This window comes from Ceratotherium simum, chromosome 12, assembly GCF_057802395.1.
Source record: "Ceratotherium simum simum isolate JZ-2026a chromosome 12, ASM5780239v1, whole genome shotgun sequence".
Lineage (NCBI taxonomy): Eukaryota > Metazoa > Chordata > Mammalia > Perissodactyla > Rhinocerotidae > Ceratotherium > Ceratotherium simum.
In genome coordinates this window covers 61,938,185-61,961,223 of record NC_141911.1, presented here as the reverse complement: position 1 = coordinate 61,961,223, position 23,039 = coordinate 61,938,185, and the positions used below count along the sequence as shown (strand labels likewise).

The window sequence follows — 23,039 nt, the reverse complement described above, 5'->3', positions numbered from 1 at the left end:
AAACATGTACAGTTGTGTACACCACCACAGTCAAGATGTGGAACATTTCCATTAATCCAAAAAGTTTCCTCATGCTCCTTTGCAGTCAATCCTTTCTCCTCACGCCTGACCCCTAGCAACCACTGATCTACTTTCTGTCACTTAGCATAGTGCTTTTGAGATTCTTCCATGTTGTTACATCTATCAGTAATTAGTTCTTTTTTATTGTTGAGTAATACTCCATTTTATGGATATACCACAATTTATCTTTTCACCAGTTGATAGACAGGGTTGTTTCCATCTGGGGGCTACTATGAACATTTGTGTACAGATCTTTTGTCTGGACATATATTTTCATTTCTCTTGGGTAAATACCTAGAAATGGGGTTGGTATGTCATATAATAATTATGTATTTAACTTTATAAGAAATGTTCCAAACTGGCTCTAATATTTTTAATTTCTACCAACAAAGTATAACAGTTCTAGTTGTTCCACATCTTTGTTAACACTTGGTATTGGGCTTTTTAAATTTAGTCATTTTAGTGAGTGTGTAGTGGTATTTCATTTGTGATTTTAATTTTCATTTCCTTAATGATTAATGGAGTTGAGCAAATTTTCATTTGTTAATTGGTCATTCACACACGTTTTTTTGATGAAGTGTCTCTTCCAATCTTTTACTCAATTTTTATTCGTATCATCATCTTTTCTTATTGAGTTATATATTCTGAATACGTCTTTTATTATATACATGTTTTACAAACATTTTCACCCAATATTTGGCTTCCCTTTTCATTTTCTTAAGTGTTTTAGAAAAACAAAAGTTTTAGATATTGATGTATTCAAAATTCTCATTATAGTTCTTTTATCACTTATCCTAAAAAATCTTTGCCTAACCAAATGTTACAAAAATTTTGTGTTTTTTTTCCTATGTTTACTTCCATAATTTTTACAGTTTTAGCTCTTAGGTTTAGGTCTATGATACATTTCAAGTTAATTTTTCTTACAGTGTGAGGTGAGGGTCAATATTCATATTTTCCATATAGATATCCAATTTTTCCAGTTCAAATTGTTTAAAAGACTGTCCTGTCCCATCAGATTACCTGGGCACTTGTTTTTGAAAATCAGTTGACCATAGATGTGTTGGTCTATTTCTGGACTCTGTTTTGTTCCACTGATACACTGGTGCCAATACCACACAGCCTTGATTACTACAGCACTATAATAAATCTTGATATTAAATTGTATAAGATCTCCAACTTTGCTCTCCTTTTTCAAATTGTTTTCACTTGTCTAGGTCCTTTTGCATTTCCACGTACATTTTAGAATCATCTTTTCAATTTCTACCAAAAAAAATCTGATGGAATCACATTGAATCTGTAGACAAATTTGGAGAGAGTTGATATTTTAAAAATATTTAGTCTCCTGATCTATGTACCTCGTTTAGCTCTCTTTTTTGTTTATGTCTTCTATAATTTCTCTTAATAATGTTTTGTAGTTTTCAGTGTGCAGATCTTACACATATTTTGTGTTAAATTTATCCCTAAGTATTTAATGTTTTTATGCTGATTTAAATGTGTTTTTATTTCAATTTCCAATTGTTCATTGTTCACATTATAATTTTAAGAAAAAGTTGGAAGCAGTTTTCTGAGAATTAGTATGGATTAAAGACAAAACGCAAAAGTGGCCCTACGTGATAATTCTTTCTAATGAAGAAGAAATTATAGCAATAGAACCATTGAATAACAAAAGCAATGTGAAAGAAATATCATTGCTGACTATTACATTCGCTTTTACATTCAAGCATGGAAATTACTATTTATTCATAATGAAGGATAATACAAAACATACCCAGAGACCACCAAAGAAGGAAAGGCCCTAGACCTAGAGTCAGGAGGCCTAATACTTAAAGTATATAGTCCAAGATAAATAAATCTTGACAAACATTTCCTTCTTTTTCATTTTTTATTCAACTAACCTTTGGTGAGCATTCACAAAAAGCCAAACACTATGCTAAGTGCCATAAAATAAGAAGAATCTTACACTCCATATCATTAAGAGGTTATAATGAAAGGTCAAATGAGAAAGAGTTATATGAAATATTTTGGTAAACTAAAATATAAATTTAATGTGCTACTATTATTTTGTTTATAATTATGCCATGAAAATCCACATTTATGGGTGCTGTTACTTTAATACACAGCTCATACCAAAATAAGGAAGTGGCTCTGGAAAAAAATTAAATGGATTATAGCTAAAGAACCCTAAAATTAATCACTCTGTGACACACCAAAACCCTTTCTCTTACATCACCCTGTAATTGTATGGTACATGTACCATGTAGATCCATAGATATGGATGAAGCCTGACTTACCACTTTTAAACCCTACAAAGGCAAAGATCGGGCTTGAAATTTATAAAATTTTTCCTTCCAGATGAAGGAGGTAGGCTTATTAGTTTCTATTAATAGGAGACCTTCTGCTGACAATTTTTCTATTAGGAATCTGGCAAACTCACAAATATGACAGATGGACTGAGAATTCAGAAATATGCCAAAAGACTTTATGCAAATGATGTAGTCAAAAAATATACCAGTTTCCCTGGTTATAGATTAATATCCAAAGAAAAATATTCATGTTTTTAGTCATTATATCTTATAAATTGCTTGAAAAATACTTTTTTTGTGTTTCGTATTTTTATTTTTAGGTTTGATTCTCATAAAGGTTTCTGGTGTCAGTTACTGGAAGAAGGTAAAACAAAATGCCTTGGAAAGAGCAAAGGAAGAAAATACCCTCCAATGGATCCTGATGTAAGTACAGAGGTTAAAAATAAAAACTAAATAAGTAAAACGATAAATAATAATATATCCATTTTCTTAGAAAAACGGTTAAAATCAAAATTCAGCCTTTCTAAAAATTAAAAGTGACATCTGGATTTCAGTGCAGCCAGGTTGCTTGTTTTGATTTTTCCAATGATGTATTACCTGTCATGCAAGAATAAAGGAAAACAATAGAATTTGCCATTTTGAATCAGAACAAAAAAGGCAACATCTCCTTCCAGAAAGAATGATACGTTTACAGAAATTTTAGCATTGAAAATGTTAACGGAGGGGCTGGCCCATGGCGTAGTGGTTAAGTGCACATGCTCCACTGCTGGCAGCCTGGGTTCGGATCCCGGGCGCACACCGATGCACCGCTTGTCGGGCCATGCTGTGGCGGCATCCCATATAAAGTGGAGGAAGATGGGCACGGATGTTAGCTCAGGGCCAGTCTTCCTCAGCAAAAAGAGGAGGATTGGCATGGATAGCTCAGGGCTGATCTTCCTCACAAAAAAAAAAAAAATGTTAACTGAAACCAAGCCAGGAAATATATGTTGATACATATTGGATGTCAATAGAAATTTAAAATAGAACCAAAAGATGTTTTTTCTTTTTTCTTTTTTTTTACTGAGTTACTCTATAGTAGTAAGTGTAGCCTGCATAATAATATTAATTATTGGTATACTAAGCTTTGAATGGTTAATATACTAATAAGATGAAAGAATGAATATATTTCCCAAATGTTTAACATACCAGATAATTTAGGCTTTGGAGAATTGAGACACCCAGACATGGTGGTATGTATGTAGCACCTCATGTCTACTCTGTTCAGAATAGTGACATGGCAGTCACTTAATGCTGCAGTTTTCTCAGTTTGTAGACCCTATGTTTTCACCTTAATGCTTATTTCACATATATTAAAATTTATTAATATTATTTTGATTTCATATTTATTTCAGTTAATATATAATTTGGACATAAAAATGCAAGTAGATTGATTTTGTAAAAATTTTTTAAAACTCAGAAATTGAAGGGCTGGCCCAGTGGTGTAGTAGTTAAGTTCACATGCTCTGCTTCTGCAGCCCGGGGGTCGCAGGCCTGGATCCCAGGCGCAGACCTACACTCCACTCATCAAGCTGTGCTGTGGTGGCATCCCACATACAAAATAGAGGAATATTGGCATAGATGTTAGTTCAGGGACAATCTTCCTCAAGCAAAAAGAGGAAGATTGGCAACAGAGGTTAGCTCAGGCCCAATCTTCCTCAGAAAAATTTTTAAAAAAACCCTCAGAAATTAAAATATTACTTGGGATTTTTTTCCCACGGTGTTTAATACATTATGTTAACTAAGAGTCACACAGTGATCTGAGAAGCCTAAGATGGTCTGAACTTATCTGAATACTTTTTGAATACTTGAAGACTTTGAGAACCTTTTTTTTATTCCAACCTGATATAGACAGGACCTGTCCTCACCAAGCTCATAAATATATTCTATCTAAAAGGCATTGTGGGGGTTCTTCCTGTTGTCCTGATCAACAAATTACATTCTCAGAACTCCAGTTTTCCTTGGTTGATTATTAAAACATGCCTTCAGAGCACTATGAAAACAATCCTCACACATTAATAGAAATTCAAGAGCAATTTCCATAGTATTTCAAGAAAGTAATACAAAATATATCATTTTCATTTATGTCAAAGCTATTTCTCTATATATTTATTAAAACTAAAACACTTAAAAGACACTGTAGAACATCTTTCTTAGCATTTTATTTTATTCCTATCCAAGACAGACATACTGGGACATATTAAATTTGGTGGTAGAGAAGGATAAGCAAAACATAACTTTTCAGGATATCAGTACTTCTCTATCTGTCAGCAAGGTTACATGCAATACATTACTAAGATCCTTTTTTTTACTCAGACACTTCTGACACCAAATATGTGGGTTTTTCCATACCAAGCAATTCTCCAATTTCCTGCAGATGCCAACTAGGTGACCTAGAATTTAATTCAGTTCTGACATTAACTACCCAGAGTTAGCACATACCCCATGGGTAAGGGCCCAGTCATGCAAGACTGCCCTCCCCCCCAACCCCTGCTTCAGACTCTAATAGCAAGTAGTGGGTCCCCAGGATACTCACAGTCCTGTCTAACTTGGCTACAAATTGGAGGTTCCCACAACCCCCTCCTCAGGTTTTATAATTGGGTGTAATGGTTCACAGAACCCAGGGAAACACTTTACTTACTATTACTGGGGAAACACTTTACTTCCTGTTATTATAAAGGATACAAAGGAACAGCCAGCTGAAGAGGTACATAGGACAAGGTCTGGAAGGGTCCTGAGCACAGGAGCTTCTGTCCCTGAGGAGTTTGAGGTCTATCTCCCTCCTGGCATGGATGCATTAGCAACCCTGAAGCTCTCCAAATCCCTTCATTTAAGGTTTTTATGGAGGTTCCATCACGTAGGCATGATGGATTAAATCATTGGCCATTGGTGATTATCTCAATCCCCAGTCGAATTTCCCTTCCCAGGAGGCCAGAGGGTGGGGCTCAAAGTTCCAACCCTCCAATCATATGTTTGGTTCCTCTAGCAACCAGCCCCTATCTGAAACTATCTGGGGTCCCACCAAGAATCACCTCATTAGCATAAACTCTGGTGTGGTTTAAAGAGGCTTATTATGATTGACTAAAAGTCACTTGACACTCCTATCACTCAGGAAATTACAAGGGTTTTAGGACCTCTGTGCCAGGAACCAGAGATGAAAAGCAAATATATATTTCTTATTATATTGCAACATCATATACATACTAGGTTTATTTGAGGGAGTAGAGTGGCTGATTTTGTGCAAATAGTGTCCCGAGAGGAGGCAAGAGTGAAGGAGCCCTCACAGAGGCGATGGACACACGCATGTGTAGAACGGATTAGAGTAGGCAGCACTGTCACGACCCTGCTTGCGTCTCCTCCTTCTACAGAGAAACGCCCTACCTTCCTCTCGACCGTCACCAAAACACCACAGGATGCATTTGATCCTCGGACATTAAGAATGTTGTTGGCCTGATTCCACTTTGACTTTGTTTATCAAAATATATTGTAGGAAAGGAATAAAAACTGACATTTTAAATTACCACCACTAAATCGATTCTCTCTCCAAATCAAAAGCATATAACAGATTCCTTAGTTTAATTATAGGCCAATAAACAACGTGATACTGAATTTACTATATGATTCCTTCTTTTCATCATATTTTCATATTATGAAAGTATGTATTATTATTCTTTCCTCTTATTATATTATTTCACATGAGCATGCATGAAGTAGTCAGACTACATTGGCATAGTTAGCATGTATCCTATTTGTGATCCTACCATCTAAAATATCCTCCCTTCTGAATGGTCATCAGATAACAATGTTGTACAGTACATCCTGCATACCACCACGTTCTGTCCTAGATCTTCTGGCCTGAACATATTAGACTTTTACAAACAGGACATGTCGTACTTTGCCAATCTCATATCAGTTACCTTGAGGGAGCAGAGCAACAAAAGGAAGGGGTACTTGATTATGGGGACATGATTATGGGGACACACGTACAGTAGTCCTCCCTCATCTGCAGGGGATACATTCCATGACCCCCAGTGGATGCCTGAAACAGCAGACAGTACTGAACCGTATATATACTATGTTTTTTCCTATACATACATATCTGTGATAAAGTTTAATTTAAAAATTAGGCATAGTAAGAGATTAACAACAATAACTAATAATAAAATAGAACAATTATAACAATATACGTTAGTAAAAGTTATGCAAATATGGTCTCTCTCTCTCTCAAAATACCTTATTGTATTGTACTCACTATTCTTGTGATGATGTGAGGTGATACAATGCCTATGTGATGAGATGAAGTGAGGTGAATGACATAGGCATTGTGATGTAGCATTAGGCTACTATTGACCTTCTGACCATACATCAGGAGGATCATCTGCTTCTGGACCGAGGTTGCCCGCAGGTAACTGGACCTGTGGAAAGCAAAACCACGGATAAGTGGGGGCTACTGTACACACATAATAGGGCAGAGGACAAGGGTTTGGCTACAGAGACAGCACTGATACAGGCAGGCAAGTTTGAAAATGATGCTCCAAAAGGCCAATAAATTGAGGTATAGTCAAAATAGTCTTCAGTATCAGGAGGTTCAATCCAAACTCCAAAGAGATGGATAGTAGAAATGGATGCCAGGAGGTTCAACTCTGAAGCTAGTTAAGATCTCGGACAATCACTTACCACATGGGAAATGTTAGGGAGCAAGCTGGCAGGAGCTGGGCAGCCCCGGGCTGCCGTTGTTCCAAGCAGGGCTTCAGTCATAAGGAGGACAAGGCGAAGTAAGATGTTAAGAGAGAGCACAACGGGGATGTTCAGAAACTCAGACTCTACACAAAGACCTAGGGCTCATCCCTGCATTCCAGGTCTGACTGGCAGCAAAGGAGGCAGAGAATGATCAGGCTCTCAGAGGAAGTATCTGGGAAATAAATTTATCTCCACCTTTCTCTGGCCTGAGTATGCCAGCTGGGCCTATCAGTGGCCTTAGAGCTAATGAGTGAGAAAGACCAAAAGCAGAGAAACGAGACAGGCTGACACATAAACCACACAAAGGCTTGGTTCTCCCTTGATCACAGTGATGGTCAGGAGACAGCACAAATGTTCAGTCTGGGTCCAATGGCCATGATGACTGCAAAAATCACTACGCCACACTGAAACTTCAATACAAAAGGAGACTTTTTTTTCCTATGGCATTTAAAATGGAGTAACCGATATGACATTTAAAAAGAATGGCACAAGGAATTAAATAAAAACTTTTTAAAAGTTCAACTCAACTAAAAATCTCAGAAAAATATAAAGCAGGGAGGTACAGATACAGGTGCAGAAACCCCCCCTTCACAGCATGCCTGACACCGGTCACCCACACTCTACATAAACCCCACCAAATGCCATCTCACAACACAGCCCTTCCCATTTTTGACTATTTCAATTTTTAAAATATTTTTTTTTATTGAATGGAAATCTACCTCCCTATAAGTCAGGATAGTTTACAAGGTATTCGTCTCCTTCTTTGGTCAAATAGTGCAAGTATACCAGGTTACAGATTTTCCTGGTCACCTACTGCATTTTTAAGGCTTACCACAATACTGTTCTAGCAGCAAGTATTTTGTATATGCCTTAAAAGATCTATTAAGAAAGTATTACCTTCAAAATCTAAATGAAAATTAATGATGACAGGGGAGTATTTTATGTTATAGATTTACCAAATTAACTCTTTCTCTAAAGCTAGGATGATTTTAATAGAGCATAATATTAGATCCAATCAGTTGTTACAACTATATTTCTGGCAACTCAGTCTAGTTATTTTAACATTTAATTCTGCACAATCAAATAAATCACCCGTGGGGCTGGCCCGGTGGCGTAGTAGTTAAGTTTGCACGTTCCCCTTCGGCAGTCGGGTTCACAGGTTCGGATCCTGAGCACAGACCTACTCACCGCTCATCAAGCCATGCTGAGGCGTTGTCCCACATAGAAGAGGTACAACTCTACAACTGTGATACACAACTATGCACTGGGGCTTTGGGGAGAAAAAAGAAAAAGAGGAAGATTGGCAACAGATGTTAGCACAGGGCCAATCTTCCTCAGGAAAAAAAAAAACGGAAACCACCTTATGAAAAAGGAAAAATAAATAAATAAATCACGTTTCATACAAAAGCTCTTTCCCTAGTAAAAACGGTGTATGTGTGTAGAGTGTGTGTTTTGAAGAACAGAGTCACTGTGTTTATATTGTGCTAAATAGTCTACATGCCTAAAGTAAATTTCAATCCAGGTATGGTGTACTTGATATAGATCGAAACATCATCAAAGTATATGATGTGGGCCAGCCCCGTGGCTTAGCGGTTAAGTGCGCGTGCTCCGCTGCTCGCAGCCCGGGTTCGGGTCCCGGGCGCGCACCGTCGCACCGATTCTCCAGCCATGCTGGGGCCACGTCCCACATACAGCAACTGGAAGGATGTGCAGCTATGACGTACAACTGTCTACTGGGGCTTTGGGGGAAAAAAATAAAATAAAAAAGTATATGAAGTATACTTTAATAAACAAAGTCAATGTACTTTTGTCTCCCCTCCCACCCCAGAGCAGAGCATTTCTGTCCAGCTACTATCGAGACCACAACGTGGACCTCTCAAAGCTGCTGCACAAGCTGGGGCAGCCTCTGCCGTCCTGGCTGAGACAGGAGCTGCAGAAGGTGAGGTAGCGCTGAGAGGGAACGGCTGGAGAACCCACCTTCCCTGTGACACTCACCTTTCCCGAAGCTTCCAGAAGCTACCAAAAGGCTGTTTAAAAATATACCTCTTCCAATGAGAAAAAGAACCAAGTCCCTTCCATGTGCCGGCATGTGGATGATTAGAAAAAACAGAAAAAGTGTCTGTTACGAGCCTCGAGGCCTGTGGCCTTTCCCTTAACCCACGACTGAGCCTGTGGGATTACTTCGACTACTGTGCACTCGTGTGGAAGTCAATAATACAACCAGTACAAATAGCAAACACGAATGCAGAACTGTTCCATTCGTAGTAATATTTACACTTTTATATATCAACTAAGATTGTGTCTCTGTAGATTTTTAGACCACGGTTTGCCTGTACAATGTTTTCTCATTCTTTGATTCTATAAAGTGTCCTACAAAACAAAAAGCAAAATAAACATCACAACGTAGCATAAAATGCCAAAAGCATAACACCCATGAAAAATGCTTGCCAAAATATAAATCCACTGAAGTATTTAGAAAGAATTGTAAATTACAATTTGTGCTAGATATGAAAGTGGAAAAGTTATATATGAGCTTTTTCTGCATCCAAAAAAGATAAAATAAAATAAGCACCATAGCAAAAAAAAAAAAAAAAAAGTGATTTTTCATACACATAGTCTAGTGCATTTAGGTAAAAATTACTAATTCCTCTATCATAACGTAATTGTTATACTGGAAGATATGTTGTAAATCCATCGGATGGTAAATAGAAACGCACTGCGTATTCCAAAACAGTAACTAATAATATAAGGTGTACTGACTGAATCCTCTAAAAGGGAGAAATTTAGGGGTCTGAAGATATATCGTTGACAGCTTATGTCCCCTTTCTGTGAACTGCAAATCTATTCCACTAGTCCTCACTGATTCTACAGAAATGCTTGCATAGAATCGGAGGTGTATGTCATCTCCAGAAACAGACTGACTTTAAATGTGAATAACTTTTTTTTAATGTTCCCCAGAACAAAACCTATTAAATAAAAACTAAGGACAGTTTCTCTAGATGATATGTTAGGTTATTTGCATTGAAATTATAGAAAAACTACATTTTTCCAGATAGTTCAAAATGAAATTGTGTAATGTAGAGGTTTATAACAAAAAACAAATTAATATATGATTTTTAACCTGCTATTTGCAATGATACTTTTAATATAAGGCAGAAAAAAATAAGCAGGGCTGAGTCCCATTTTCTTAGACTATTTCGTACATCAGTCTCATGGAAGACAATAGAACATAGTTAAATTTATGGATTATCTACTAAATTAAATGGAAGAAGTACAAAGATGAGCTAGGCCTGGTTCTTAAATATATTTACACTTAAATTCTAAATGATTATGTGATTAATAAAGTATTCAAAAAAGAAAAGAGTAAATCATACTTATTTTCCTGTGTTTATATGTACAATTTTTAAATGTATTACACACATCAAAAAATTAAGTAGTAAATAAATTCCCTGCTGTGATTACATAAGTTTTTGTAAAATGTTATCAAAAGTATTATTAGAAACAAAAGATTTGCAAGGAAAATCTATACCCCAAACATTTTCATTGTCATTATCATGTGTGAAACTAAACTATCAATTATTCATTAATTAGAAAACAAATTTTGAGATCCTTCTACTTACTATAAATTTTTAAAATTACATTATAATTATTAATTAAATGTTTTTTAAAGTTTTACGTACCCAAATGATATACTAATTTTTAAACAGCTATTAGCAGAAAGAATTGGGGAAAAAAAAAAGTTTTCAAGACCCCTGACTGTAAAAGCAAAATCAAAGTGATTTGGACAAACACAGTCAACTTCATGCTCACTGCTGCCTTTTTTGAAGCAGCACATGCCCGACGGGCTAGGAAAATGAATATAGTCTTTCATCTCCACAGATTTATGAAAACTCGCTTAAGAAGGTCAAACCGAGTGAGAACAGGCCCCAGCAGTCACATGCAGTATCAGGGTTCATCTGGACAACATTTCTACCCGTGAAAGGAAAAAAGAAAAGAAAAACGGATACGTTTACATTTTAATGATGAGATGTGCATTTAAACTTCTAAACAAAGCTGCTAATGGCATAATTTCGTCTAGGTAAACTGAGTCAACTGAACAGCTCACCCTTAAAAATAAATGTTAAAAACATACCGGATGGTTGAATAATAAAAGGAGAAAGAGGAAGAGATCATACCAAAATTTACTCATTCACAGAACAGGTATTTTGCTACCTAGAGCAGCAAACCTTGGAAAGGATTTCTGACCACTCAGTGTATCTTGGAGGCAATACCAAATTCTAGAGGATGTGCATCCTTTCTACATGATATACTTCAGCCGGTTATTAGGCTATTCTGAAAGTGACATAAATACACAAGAAAAGAATGAGAGAGAATGTGACTTAAAACTAGCTTTGTACAGAATTGCTTTTTCATTGCTTAAAATATGAAACTTCCTCAGGAAGAAATGAATGGTTATTTCAGTGTTTATAGCTATAATATTCTTGTCATTCACATTGAATGAAAATTACTGGAAACATTTTTTTCTCTGAGTTTTTTAAAATAAAAAACCTGGATATAATTCTGATAGTAGCATGGTACCTCATATGTACAACAATAAACTGTGATAAGAAAATGAAGAGTTTTGGCTTGGTGATTTTAGGTAATAAGTAGGTATTTGATTGTTTGTGTTTGCCTGAGACAGAGTGGGAGGTGGTTATGAAACATACATACCACCATTATAATTCAAAATGGATAGAGGAATGGAAAACTTCCAAGTAGGAAATAAGTAAGCTTTTTTTTAAATAATATAACCTCTCACAGATCCTTCTCCTAACCAATTTTAGTAATTTTTGTTGTTGTTCTTGTTAGTTCTAATAGATATAAAGCAGCTCCTAGGGTCACTCGTGGGACCCTAGAATAAGAGAAGAAGAGAAACACACAGCTGTTAACAGATTTGAGAACCTGAATGATTATAGCATTTTTTATTGCCCCTACTCTGCTCTACTCCCCACCAATGGGCTCCTTTCTTTAGAGCTTTAAAAGCTGTTAGCTAGTCTTAGATTTTTATAAAAAATCTAGCAAAACAATCTCTGCCCCAAAAAGTGGTGGGGGGAGTTAGACATTTATCTACATTTTCCACAAACTTTCTTTTCTCTATTCCAGGCCCTTTCTTTTCTAGATGTCGGATTTTCTCATGTTACAACCCACCCAGTGTGCACACACCAAATGATTCCCCATAGGCTTGTCTCCCACACACACAGTTCTCCAATCTGGAATACGTCTGACTCCCAGTTTTCTATCTAAATATGCCATCCTATGTTCCATCTACTCCAGGACCAACTGGTGACTGGTTAATAAGCCAAACCTATCAGTTAGTGACTTATAATACTATGCTTTCCAGAGATACCAGCACTGCAATTGCCAGAAGATGCATTTTAGCCCCAAGACTCATTAATGAGGAGGCACAGAACTGCTCAAATATTTCAGTATGAAGGGATTTCTCTAATTTCAAATTACATTGTATAGCTGCGTTCTATTCTGCCACAGCTGACTCTGCTTAGTTACCACCAACAACATAGCTGCTGCCTTCTTCCTGCCCACCCCACCCCACACACACACACCCCCATCCCAAAACAGTTGGCAGTCACGGAAGAGCAGTGAATAGTTGTGGTGGATAATCCTTAAGAAATTATTTCTGTATTGGCTTGAAATGTTATCGTCTCTTCACTTACTTTACCTAAAAGCAAACTTAATGTCATGAGCTCAAGCTATGAATTTGACCTTTGAGGATGAACGCTACAGACAGAGTGTAACATTGATTCCATTCCCAAGAAAATCTAGAATCTAGTTTGAGTAAGCCTCTCACTTGTGGTCAGGGGTACCTCACAGAATTTGAGGGCTACTTCCTCCCATTGGGTGCTACTACTAGTTCTTGCCATTTATTGTCCTCAATTTGTTCTCTATAAGAGTTCTCTGTATATTCAATGCTCTTAACAAATGTCATAAAGAATTTATTCCTTATTTATTAGTATATAGAGTTTATTTCTTAACCTCCTCTTGCACCTTCTTCCATTAATCCTATAACTATCAATCTTTGAGTTCCTATCATTTCTCAGTCTATTCCCAAAAGTTATAAATACAAACATTAGTAAATCACTAAAATTGGAACCTGCTACATTTTTACCATCTTCTTCAGAGCGTCTCTTAGAGAAAGAGGAATCCTGAATAGTGTCAATAAGTATTTAAGAAGACATTCACTTGCCAGATTCAAGTCAGATATTTTATTTGCCTAGCAATCCCTTTCAAGGAAGTCAAAGCAAATTTTACAAATTAAATACTCACAGCATAAAGTCTCCAAGATATTGTTAGGAAGAATATATTTGCCCACATTTTATCATACAGAAAACTGAATTAAACTGAATGAAATGTGAAACACTTCCAAAGCACACAGAATCTGTGACAAATCTTACATAAAACTGTCTACATCAAGCTGCTTCTCAGTTATGAGGGAATAAATTAAGTGCAGGAAATGCCTGCTGTCTACACTTTTGATGCCAAAATGCTCTATTTCAAATCAATAACTGAAATGGAAACCAGATCTTCTCTTAAATATTATGCATAATTTATAGAGTTGGACCAAAGAAGATTGGTCTTCTTTATCTATTTGGTAAATAATATTCTGAATCTGAATTTTTTCAGTTTCAACCACTTTAAACAGAAATGCAAGGTCAAAATGCTGTATGCTCTCAGGACTTTAGTGTATCTTTTCAGAACTTAATTGGTGTCCTTCAAAGCAAACAAAACTTTTGAAGGCCCACCAAACAATATACTATCAAAAAATAAAGTTTACTTCACTTACAAATGAATAAATTGACAAACTTTAGAAATTAAAGATTATAATTTAAAAAACAATAAAAAGCTACGAAAATATAATATTGACAAATTCTCACTCCCATCTATGGTCAACCTGATAAAAACCATACTGTTTCTATTCCCAATTCATTACAGGGATGTCCTCAGCACAACTGGAATAGCAAAGAGAATAGATTGGACTGTAGTCCATTATCTGTCCAAATAAATAACATCGGGTGGGTCTGTTTTCCTTTTGGGGCTTCATTTTCCCCATCCGTCAACAAAGGAGTCAAATGTGATCACTGTTAAACCACTTTTCCCTTTGCTTTCTTTTATTGTTGGTTATTGTTAACACTTGACTCTCCCCATCTGGCACACATTTCGCCACGGGGGAGGAGCCACGAGTTACCCAGGTGGTGGAGTAGGCAGCAGAAATTGGGCCTGATTAGCTGAACCTCCCCACCCACCCTTCTCTTTGGAGAACACGCGGTTCTGCTTTTGGCCTTGGTAAGTTCACCAGAAATCCATGTTTAAGTACATTATTTAAAGACACAAATAGAACAAAAAGAGCTGGAAGCAAAAATAAAAATATAAATGCATGCTTAAAAATTAGGAAGATGAAGAAGAGTGTAAATGAGCAACAATAATATAAATGAGCTAAATGTCTCCTCCTTCACATGGGGAGCCAACAGACACTGCTTCCAGTTGACAAACCAAGAAATTAAAGTAAAAAATAATTGGAATTATGGTGATAGTCAACACAACTTAAACAGAAATGGTAACAGGGATACCTTTGATAAATGGGACAACAGTGTGGAACCACGGAGAAATGTTTGAATTTTTATTTCCAAGTACATGTACTACTTTTATAACAACAACAGCAGGATTAGTCTATCATTTTAAGAAATAAGTCTAAATATTCAGGACTAACAGATGATCACAGAGGCGAGATATCTAAGCAGCAGCTGACCTTAGCATCAGATGTTGGGTGTTATCCAGGAGACTGACAAATAGGTAAGGCCTCTGTCACCCCACAGAGACTTACTTAATACTGTAGTGCAGTGGTTCTCAAAGCATAGGCTCTGGATCCTTGGCAGATCCAAGTCCCTTTCAGGAGGTCTGCAAGGCCAAAACTATTTTCATCATAATACTAATTTATTCTACCCCTTTGTCATTGCCTTGACATTTTCACTGATTCTGCAATAGCGATAATGGATAAAACTGCAGGTGCTTTCACATTAACCAATAACATCAATGTGTACTAGTAGTCATTGTATTCTTCACCATCACACACTCACTAAAAAAAGTCAGCTTCAGGGGCTGGCCTGGTGGCATAGTGGTTAAGTGCAGCACTCTCTGCTTTGGCGGCCTGGGTTTGCAGGTTCAGATCCCAGGTGCAGACCTACATCACTCATCAAGCCATGCTGTGGCAGCATCCCACATACCAAACAGAAGAAAGATTGGCACAGATGTTAGCTCAGGGCCAATCTTCCTCACCAAAAAATAAAAAAGTCAGCTTCACTTAAGAATACCTTTGATGAAGCAGTCAGAATTATTAATACTATTAAATTTTGATCCTTAAGTACCTGTCTTTATAATATGCTCTCTGACAAAAAGTGAACCATGCCTAGAGTACCTCTGTTACATACTGAAGTAGATAGTTGTCTCAAGGAAAAGCACTTGAGCAACTGTTTGAGTTGCAAATTGAACTAGCTACTTTATTCATGGAACATCATTTTTATTTGAAAGAATGACTGACAGAGATCTGTGGTTTTTCAGACTTGAGTAATTAGCAGACATTTTTTTTTTTTTTTTTTTTTTTTTAAGATTTTTTATTTATTTTATTTTTTCCCCCCAAAGCCCCAGTGGATAGTTGTGTGTCGTAGCTGCACATCCTTCCAGCTGCTGCATGTGGGACTCGGCCTCATGATGAACGGAGAAGTGGTGCCTCGATGCGCACCCGGGATCCGAACCCGGGCCGCCAGCATCGCAGCGCGCGCACTTAACCACCAAGCCACAGGGCCGGCCCATCAGACATTTTTTTTTAAAATGAACAAAGTGAGCGTGTCACTTCAAGAAAAACAATTGACAGTATTTATTGCCAATGATAAAATTTGAGCTTTCAAGTGAAAATTAGAAGTTTGTAGAATTTGTATCTCCTACTGGAGCTTAAGAGCAGACTAATATTTAAACACTTTTTCTGATGAGATTGATGGTGATATTAACCAATATGATTTTCTAATATTATATAATGATATGTATCAACATTTGGAAGATCTCCTTAACTCAGTGAACCAGTATTTTCCAAATGACCCATGCATGAGGCTACAAAATCATTATACATGGTACAATTATTATAATGGTAAAAGATCCATTCTTAGGGCAAGATAAACTAATAGTTTTTAATGTAGCATAGTATGAAAAGTTCATTGATTTGGTTTCAGGTTCCACATGACAAATATCCTTTAGGAAAATACCACTTGTCAAGTTTTTGTGTAGTATCCACAAGAAAAATATCCACAATTATGTGAAAAGGCTATAACTATACACTTCCCTTTCCCAAATACATATCTTTGTGAGGTCAGATTTTCTTCATATACTCCAACAAAAACAACATATCAAAATAGAATGAATGGAAAAAATAGATATCAGAATCCAGCTGTCTTCTATTAAGCCAAACATTAAAGAGATTTGCAAAAATGTAAAACAATGCCACTCTTCTTGCTAATTTTTTTTTGTTTTGGAAAACATAGTTATTTTTCATTAAAACTATGATCTTATTATGGGTTTGCTCTTGTTACTTTTAAATTGATTAATATTTTTTAATTCCTCAATTTAAATTTCTAATACAGTAAATATTGATAGATATAACTCTTACAAACAAAAGCTCTTTGGGGTCCTCAATAAATTTTTTAAATGTAAAGGGACCCTGAGACTAAAACGTGTGAGAGCCACTGGCATAGGAGTTGGAAGTAATTTAAGTACCAAAAGCCAAGACTTACACCATAAACAATAAACTAGAAAAAAAATAGAAGGAAAGCCAGACTACACCTCTAACCACCTTCCCATTCCACTCCCAGACTGGAAGTTGCCTGGCTGGAGATGAAGGAATACTGGTGTCGCGGAAGAGGGAGAATCCCCCTCCGCCCGTTCCCTTAAGGTTCTTCTGGCTGGCCAAATCATTAAAAGACAGGCTAGCAGGAGAAAATAATACCAGGTTTAATAACATGTATACATGGGAGAAACCAGGGAAACCGAGTTTCTCAACACAATAGCGGAGATTCTCGTCTTAAATACCATCTTCAGCTAAAGACAAAAGAGGATGTCAGGGGTGGGTGGTGGTTGGGATTTCAGAGGGGAAGAAGACAATTCACAAGGAGAGGGAAATGTAAATGTTTGTCAGACAATGCTTTACAGGGCCACCTATAGAGAATGTGGCTGGAGAGACAGGAAGTGTAGTAATCAAGAGTATGTAGATTTAAGTTTTCTTCTTCCGTCCTGATAAGAGTTTTCACAGATAAGGTCATCCCCCACCTCTTTCCACTACACAGAGGGAGATACCTTTACAAATGTAAATATTTGGTAAACAGAACTTTGTTAAGAATGGACTTAGTGAGGACCCTGCCAGTCTGTCTACATCCAGAGTTACATTCCTTTAGGCAGTTTGGGGAGGTCAAATGTCCGTCAGAGAAAATAATCAAGGTAAAGAGATATATTTCAGGGTGGCCAATTTTGATCTCCCACACAGGAAAGGGAGAAGAGAGGTAGACATGAGTATGGGTTTCTTCTCCCTCTGCCCTTCCTACTTGCCCCCAAACTGAGTCCTGAAAATGAAAAGATGAGAGATTTTCTTTAAGACTGAGGATCCAAGAGTAGAGAAAGTTGTGTCCTACTTTCCATCTAAGTCTTTGTAAAGCAGCAACATCCTCTATGTGCTCTGCCCACCAATGGTGTGGGAGCAAAATAGTAAAAATAGTACATGGTGTTCTAGGCATATATGGCCTAAGACTGCACAGGTTCCACAGCGGCACAGGAGAACACACAGAAGTTCCATTCTTCTTGGAAGCTGCAGAAATCACTAAGTATAGATCTTTAGATCTAAAGGGACCAGGCAGCTGGGACCAGGAGGATATCTAATGACCTGCACAGACTGATGACTAGAGGGCACAGGAGGAGCCCAGACCCTGGAAGCTAGAGGCCACTTACCAAAGACTCAACTCGATGAAGATCATCCAGTGCCAGCAGAGGACAGATGATGGCTGAGGCCAGATGTTACTGTCTTATCGCATGTCCACTGTCATGACCACCTTGGGAAAAAAGTGAGAGAAGAATCCTGAATTTGACTGGGTTTACCTAAAATAGACTTAAAAATACTTAAAGTGATGAAACATATCTTGATAGTTATTGAAAACTAAAGATAGCTACATTTCAGCACAGGTTGTGGATTATGGAATTTATACCCACTAGATAACCATTATATCCTAGGTCCAATTAGCAACAATGGAGACTCATGGAAAAAGAGCAAACAGGCAGGGTAGAGGCTACTGATAGACTCTGCCTCAGTTAAGAAGAGCCAGGGGTAGGCACAGTGAAGTAGCAGGCTTGAGTCTGTAGATGGAGCACAACCGCAGATTTTGATCTGTGCCTTCCTGTGGTGGACACACCCTGAGTCATGCCCCTGGATAATATTGCCTTGAGCGGGGGCAGAACCTGTGAATATGTTAGGACTGTCACTCTTTTGACTAGCACACCCCACATTCAACGTCAGAAAATTCTGTTGGCTCTATCTTCAATTCTATCCCAAACCAACCACTTCTCACCAGCTTCACTGCTGCCACCCTGTTCTAAGATGACATCATCTTTACCACGGATATCTTCTCTGCCTCCATCCTGGTCCCTAGAATCTATTGTCAACTCAACACCCAAAGTAACCTTTTTACAAATTAAGTCAGAGCACTCTTCTGTTAAAAATCCTGTAACAGCTCTCCTTTTCAGTCAGAGTACAAGCCTTACATGATGTGACATCCATTGCTTTCGAGACCTCAGGTCCTCTTCCTCCCTCTCTCATCCTGCACCAGTTGCACTGGCTTCCTTGCTGACTATCTCAGAGCCTTTGTGCTGACGTTCCCTCAAATGGTCACATGGCTACGTCCTGCACTTTATTTGGGTCTTTGCTCAAATGCCATCTTTTCAAAAAGGCCAACGCCAACAACCTACATAAAATCCCACCCTTTTCCCCCCTCCCCTGCACTCCTGATTCCCAGTATCCTGATATAATTTTCTTTTACCATAGCACCTATAATCTTATAACTAACTATATAATTTATTGATTTTATTACATCTGTTGTCTTCTACTCAAATAAGCTTGTAGAAGGCAGGTGTATTTGTCTGTTTTCTTTCATCAATGTATCCCCACAGCTATGTGTCTAGTCTCTGACATATAACAGGTGCTCAATAAATACTTGTTGAATGAATTAATTAACTTAATAAATAACTGGGGAAGGAAGAAAGGCAAAAAATGGTAGTTTTAACACTGCATATTTTCTTACTTTTAACTGTTATAAAAAATTATAACTTTTTACAAATCAATAAATTTTATTACAAAGATATATATCTCCCCAATCATACAAAGACTTACAGTTCTGTCTTTCTTCCAAATAACAAGAAACAAATTCAGACATAAAAAATAATGAATTCTTAAAAAAAATTAAAATTATCAAAATAATTTTTAAATGTAAGACCAAAAAAACCCCTAACCTTTAAATAGTGCTTTCTATTTATCAGACAAGCCTTGGAAATTAGCCTAACAACAATACTAAAAGGAAGATACTACTAGCTTCCTTTTACAGATGAAGAAACAGGTTTGGAAAGGATAGATAACCTTCCCAAGGTCACACAAGAAGCAAAGGCAAAGACTTGGGCCCAGATTTATATTTATCTTATACCTAATGTCATTCTTCTTCCTCTACAACACAACACTGATTAAGAATGTGGACTCGGAGCCAGTCAGACTACACTCAAATGCCAGATCTAACCTTAGGTTAATTACGTTATTTCTCTGTCCTCAATTTATTCGTCTGTTAAATGGAGATAATAGTACATCCTCATACAATTGTGGTGAGGATGAAATGAGTTAATTAATGAGCACATAAGGTACTCAATAAATATTAGCTATTAATATTATTATTGCCTCCCTGAGGTAATAATATCAAATAACTGTTATTTGCAGAACCCCTTTGTGTCCGCTCATTTCATATAATTTCCCTTCTTAGACCCTCTCAGTCATTACTGTCCAGTGCCCTAAAGAATGATGAGTGTTCAAAAATTCTTATTGCTGTTATCAAATTTACTGAATTCCAGGGATTTCTTTTAAGATCCTTCTGATTTCTAAGACACATTGTCCATTTACATAAATTATCATACAAATAAAAGGGCTTTAAAATAGAGAAATATAAAAGTCATTTCTCTGGTTCTAATTCTATTTTTTTCCTATAAATTTACTTGAATAGAATTAATAACTAACCACCAAAACATCTTATATATCAAATTGGAGTATTCTTATACACCATCTGAAGTCTTTTATTTTACTTTTAAAAAAAGAATAAGATTTTTCTGTGGCCGGCCAGGTGGCGCAAGCAGTTAAGTGCCCGCACTCCGCTGCAGCAGCGCCGGGTCGCGGGTTTGGATCCCAGGCGCGAACCGACACACCGCTTGTCAAGCCATGCTGTGGTGGCGTCCCATATAAAGTGGAGGAAGATGGGCACGGATGTTAGCCCAAGGCCAGTCTTCCTCAGCAAAAAAGAGGAGGATCAGCATCGGATGTTAGCTCAGGGCTAATCTCGCTCACCCAAAAAAAGGGATAAGATTTTTCTAGAGTCAGATCAAGCTAAAATTTTTTAGAGAGCTTTGAAAAGTCCTGTCAGTTCTTTGAGGATCAAATAGAAATTAATCAATACAGTCCTTACTGTCTCATGAAGAATATAAACCTCTAATACTGAGATTCAAGACAATGAAGATCTATTCCAATTGTAAATATTGACTAACAGGGATCAGTTCCAAAGTTTGTCATAAAATTTTCTTTGTGAAATAATTTCCATTATAAAATTTGAAATATATTCCCACAGGAGGAAAAAAAAAAAACCTCAATTTAAAAGTTTTGGCAGAGACAGAGGTAAGATATACCTAAGGCCAAAAAACATTTGTCATTTTTGCTTTAATACACTAACCTGCAATTCATTTTCCCTTTTGAATATTGTGTATAATTTCCCAGAAATTTTTTTTCAATTTTATCATCCCAGCTTCCTCACTTAACGAACATTCATTGAGGATGTACCGAGTACTGCCACAGGTAAGATGAATTTGATTGCGTCCTTGCCCTCTGGTAGATTGGGAAGAAACAGTTCACTTCTCCAACAGAATCACTGTCTACGGTGATATACTTCACATTAAAAATGTATCAACTTAAATACTTCAGACAACAGGAAATGAATTAAATCTCTACCTGATTAATTTACTATTTAAAAAACATCTACATCAAGTTTGCATATAAAAAAGGTCTGTGGTAGTTCAATTATATTCTTAGAATCTGTGTCTGGGGAAAGTTGTTCCTTTCTAGTAGAATCTACGGTTTTCAATATTCACTATAGATATTTATTATATAAAACTGGAGTCCAGAGGGTAGGTTGGTAGAGCCAACATTTTCGTGTTATTTTTTACACATTCATTTACACATTCATATACAATAATAAATGAATGTATTGTAATTCAAAACCTTCTAGGGGTTAACCACAGATCTAAATAATAGGGTACCAGAGCCACCTAGTGGCCTCATAAAAATTGGATGCTTCTTGTAATTTTCGTTCCATTAAGTTTTACATAAACATAAGCTAATCTTTTCACTAATATAAATATTTATAATCCTTATGGATGGTGGGTCAGAGGGATTTTGGATCTGAGTACTAGAGTAAATGTTTGACATCATGAAACCTCTATAAAATATATTATAGAGGGGAAATAAAGAAAAAGAAAAACAAGTAAAGAGAATTTTAGCAAGTGATCATTAAAATTTCAAATTATTTTAATATGTCTAGTATAAAAGCATTAGACATTTTACAAATATAAATTTATAAATACTCTAAAACAATAATAAGATCTTCCATTTTAATATTGTATATTGCTATATTAAATGTTAAATATACCATCTTCTTTTGTGTAAAGGCATGCAAGCCAAAAAAAAAAGGCCTCATTAGTAAGTAGATTAAACCAAGGATCAAGGATCACAAGCTATCTGGGAAGGAAAGAAAAAAAAGTTAAGCTTTTGAGATGTGAAATATTTAATGAAATATGAGTGCAACAGCTCACCAACGTTCAGGTTTCTACAACCAAATCAGGCAGTCACTCGTGAGGTGCTGGATACCAAGTTCAGATCACAGAACACCTGGGCAACCCCACAGTTTGTCACGATAAATCACAACAGGCTCAGCATGTCGCTTGCTAAACTTCCCAATAAATATAATGTATACATTAAAGATATTTCATGGTGTCATTTCCTCTAGCACCTCAGCTCCAAAATTCCTTTGGCCCAACATCACCTCAAAATCCATCAATCCTACTTACATTTTCAACGTCCCTCCCTATTCTCCTGTGTTATCATCCCTCCCTGTCTCGTTTACCTTCCATGACAAATCAATAGACCCACTCCCTTGCATACATTCCCTTTCCCTTCTCTCGATTTGTTTACTCTCTTGGCAAACCCCAACCTTAGTTAATCCCAACTCTCTGTCAGCTCCACACCTACACCTACGCAGCTGAGCTTGATGTGGAGAAAATATACAGTCATGCTAATTTTTTCATTTAAATGAATTTAAACTCATTACAAGAACTTAAGTGGGCCCCTAATGTGGCCCAGGAATCCTATTACATTTCTTAGTCTATTCACACTATCTCCTAACTATACCTTCTCTTCTCTCCTCAAATATCCAACACTCCTGCCCCAATCATCACTTTCAGTTGATGACCTTGCTTTCTATTACTCTGGGGAAAAATTAACAGAAGAAAACATTTGAAAGT

At 36.8% G+C, this 23,039-nt stretch overlaps 1 protein-coding gene and 1 long non-coding RNA gene across 3 annotated transcripts in view; one reads left to right on the top strand and one right to left on the bottom strand.

The window, feature by feature from the left end:
• LOC101392162 (N-deacetylase and N-sulfotransferase 3) overlaps nucleotides 1-9,371 on the top strand; it is a 138,758-nt gene extending 129,387 nt beyond the window's left edge. The window contains exons 15-16 of the mRNA XM_087437692.1: nucleotides 2,684-2,786; nucleotides 8,968-9,371. Of these exons, the coding sequence (XP_087293818.1) occupies nucleotides 2,684-2,786; nucleotides 8,968-9,087 (223 nt within the window). The 3' untranslated portion in view covers nucleotides 9,088-9,371. The remainder of the gene's footprint in view (nucleotides 1-2,683; nucleotides 2,787-8,967) is intronic.
• LOC147915868 (uncharacterized) overlaps nucleotides 1-18,279 on the bottom strand; it is a 74,434-nt gene extending 56,155 nt beyond the window's left edge. For both annotated transcript variants that reach the window (XR_015553840.1, XR_015553841.1), the window contains exons 1-2: nucleotides 18,177-18,279; nucleotides 6,652-6,814 (exon numbers count right to left, since the gene is read on the bottom strand). This is a non-coding gene — a long non-coding RNA (uncharacterized LOC147915868). The remainder of the gene's footprint in view (nucleotides 1-6,651; nucleotides 6,815-18,176) is intronic.
• Nucleotides 18,280-23,039: the final 4,760 nt, after the last annotated feature.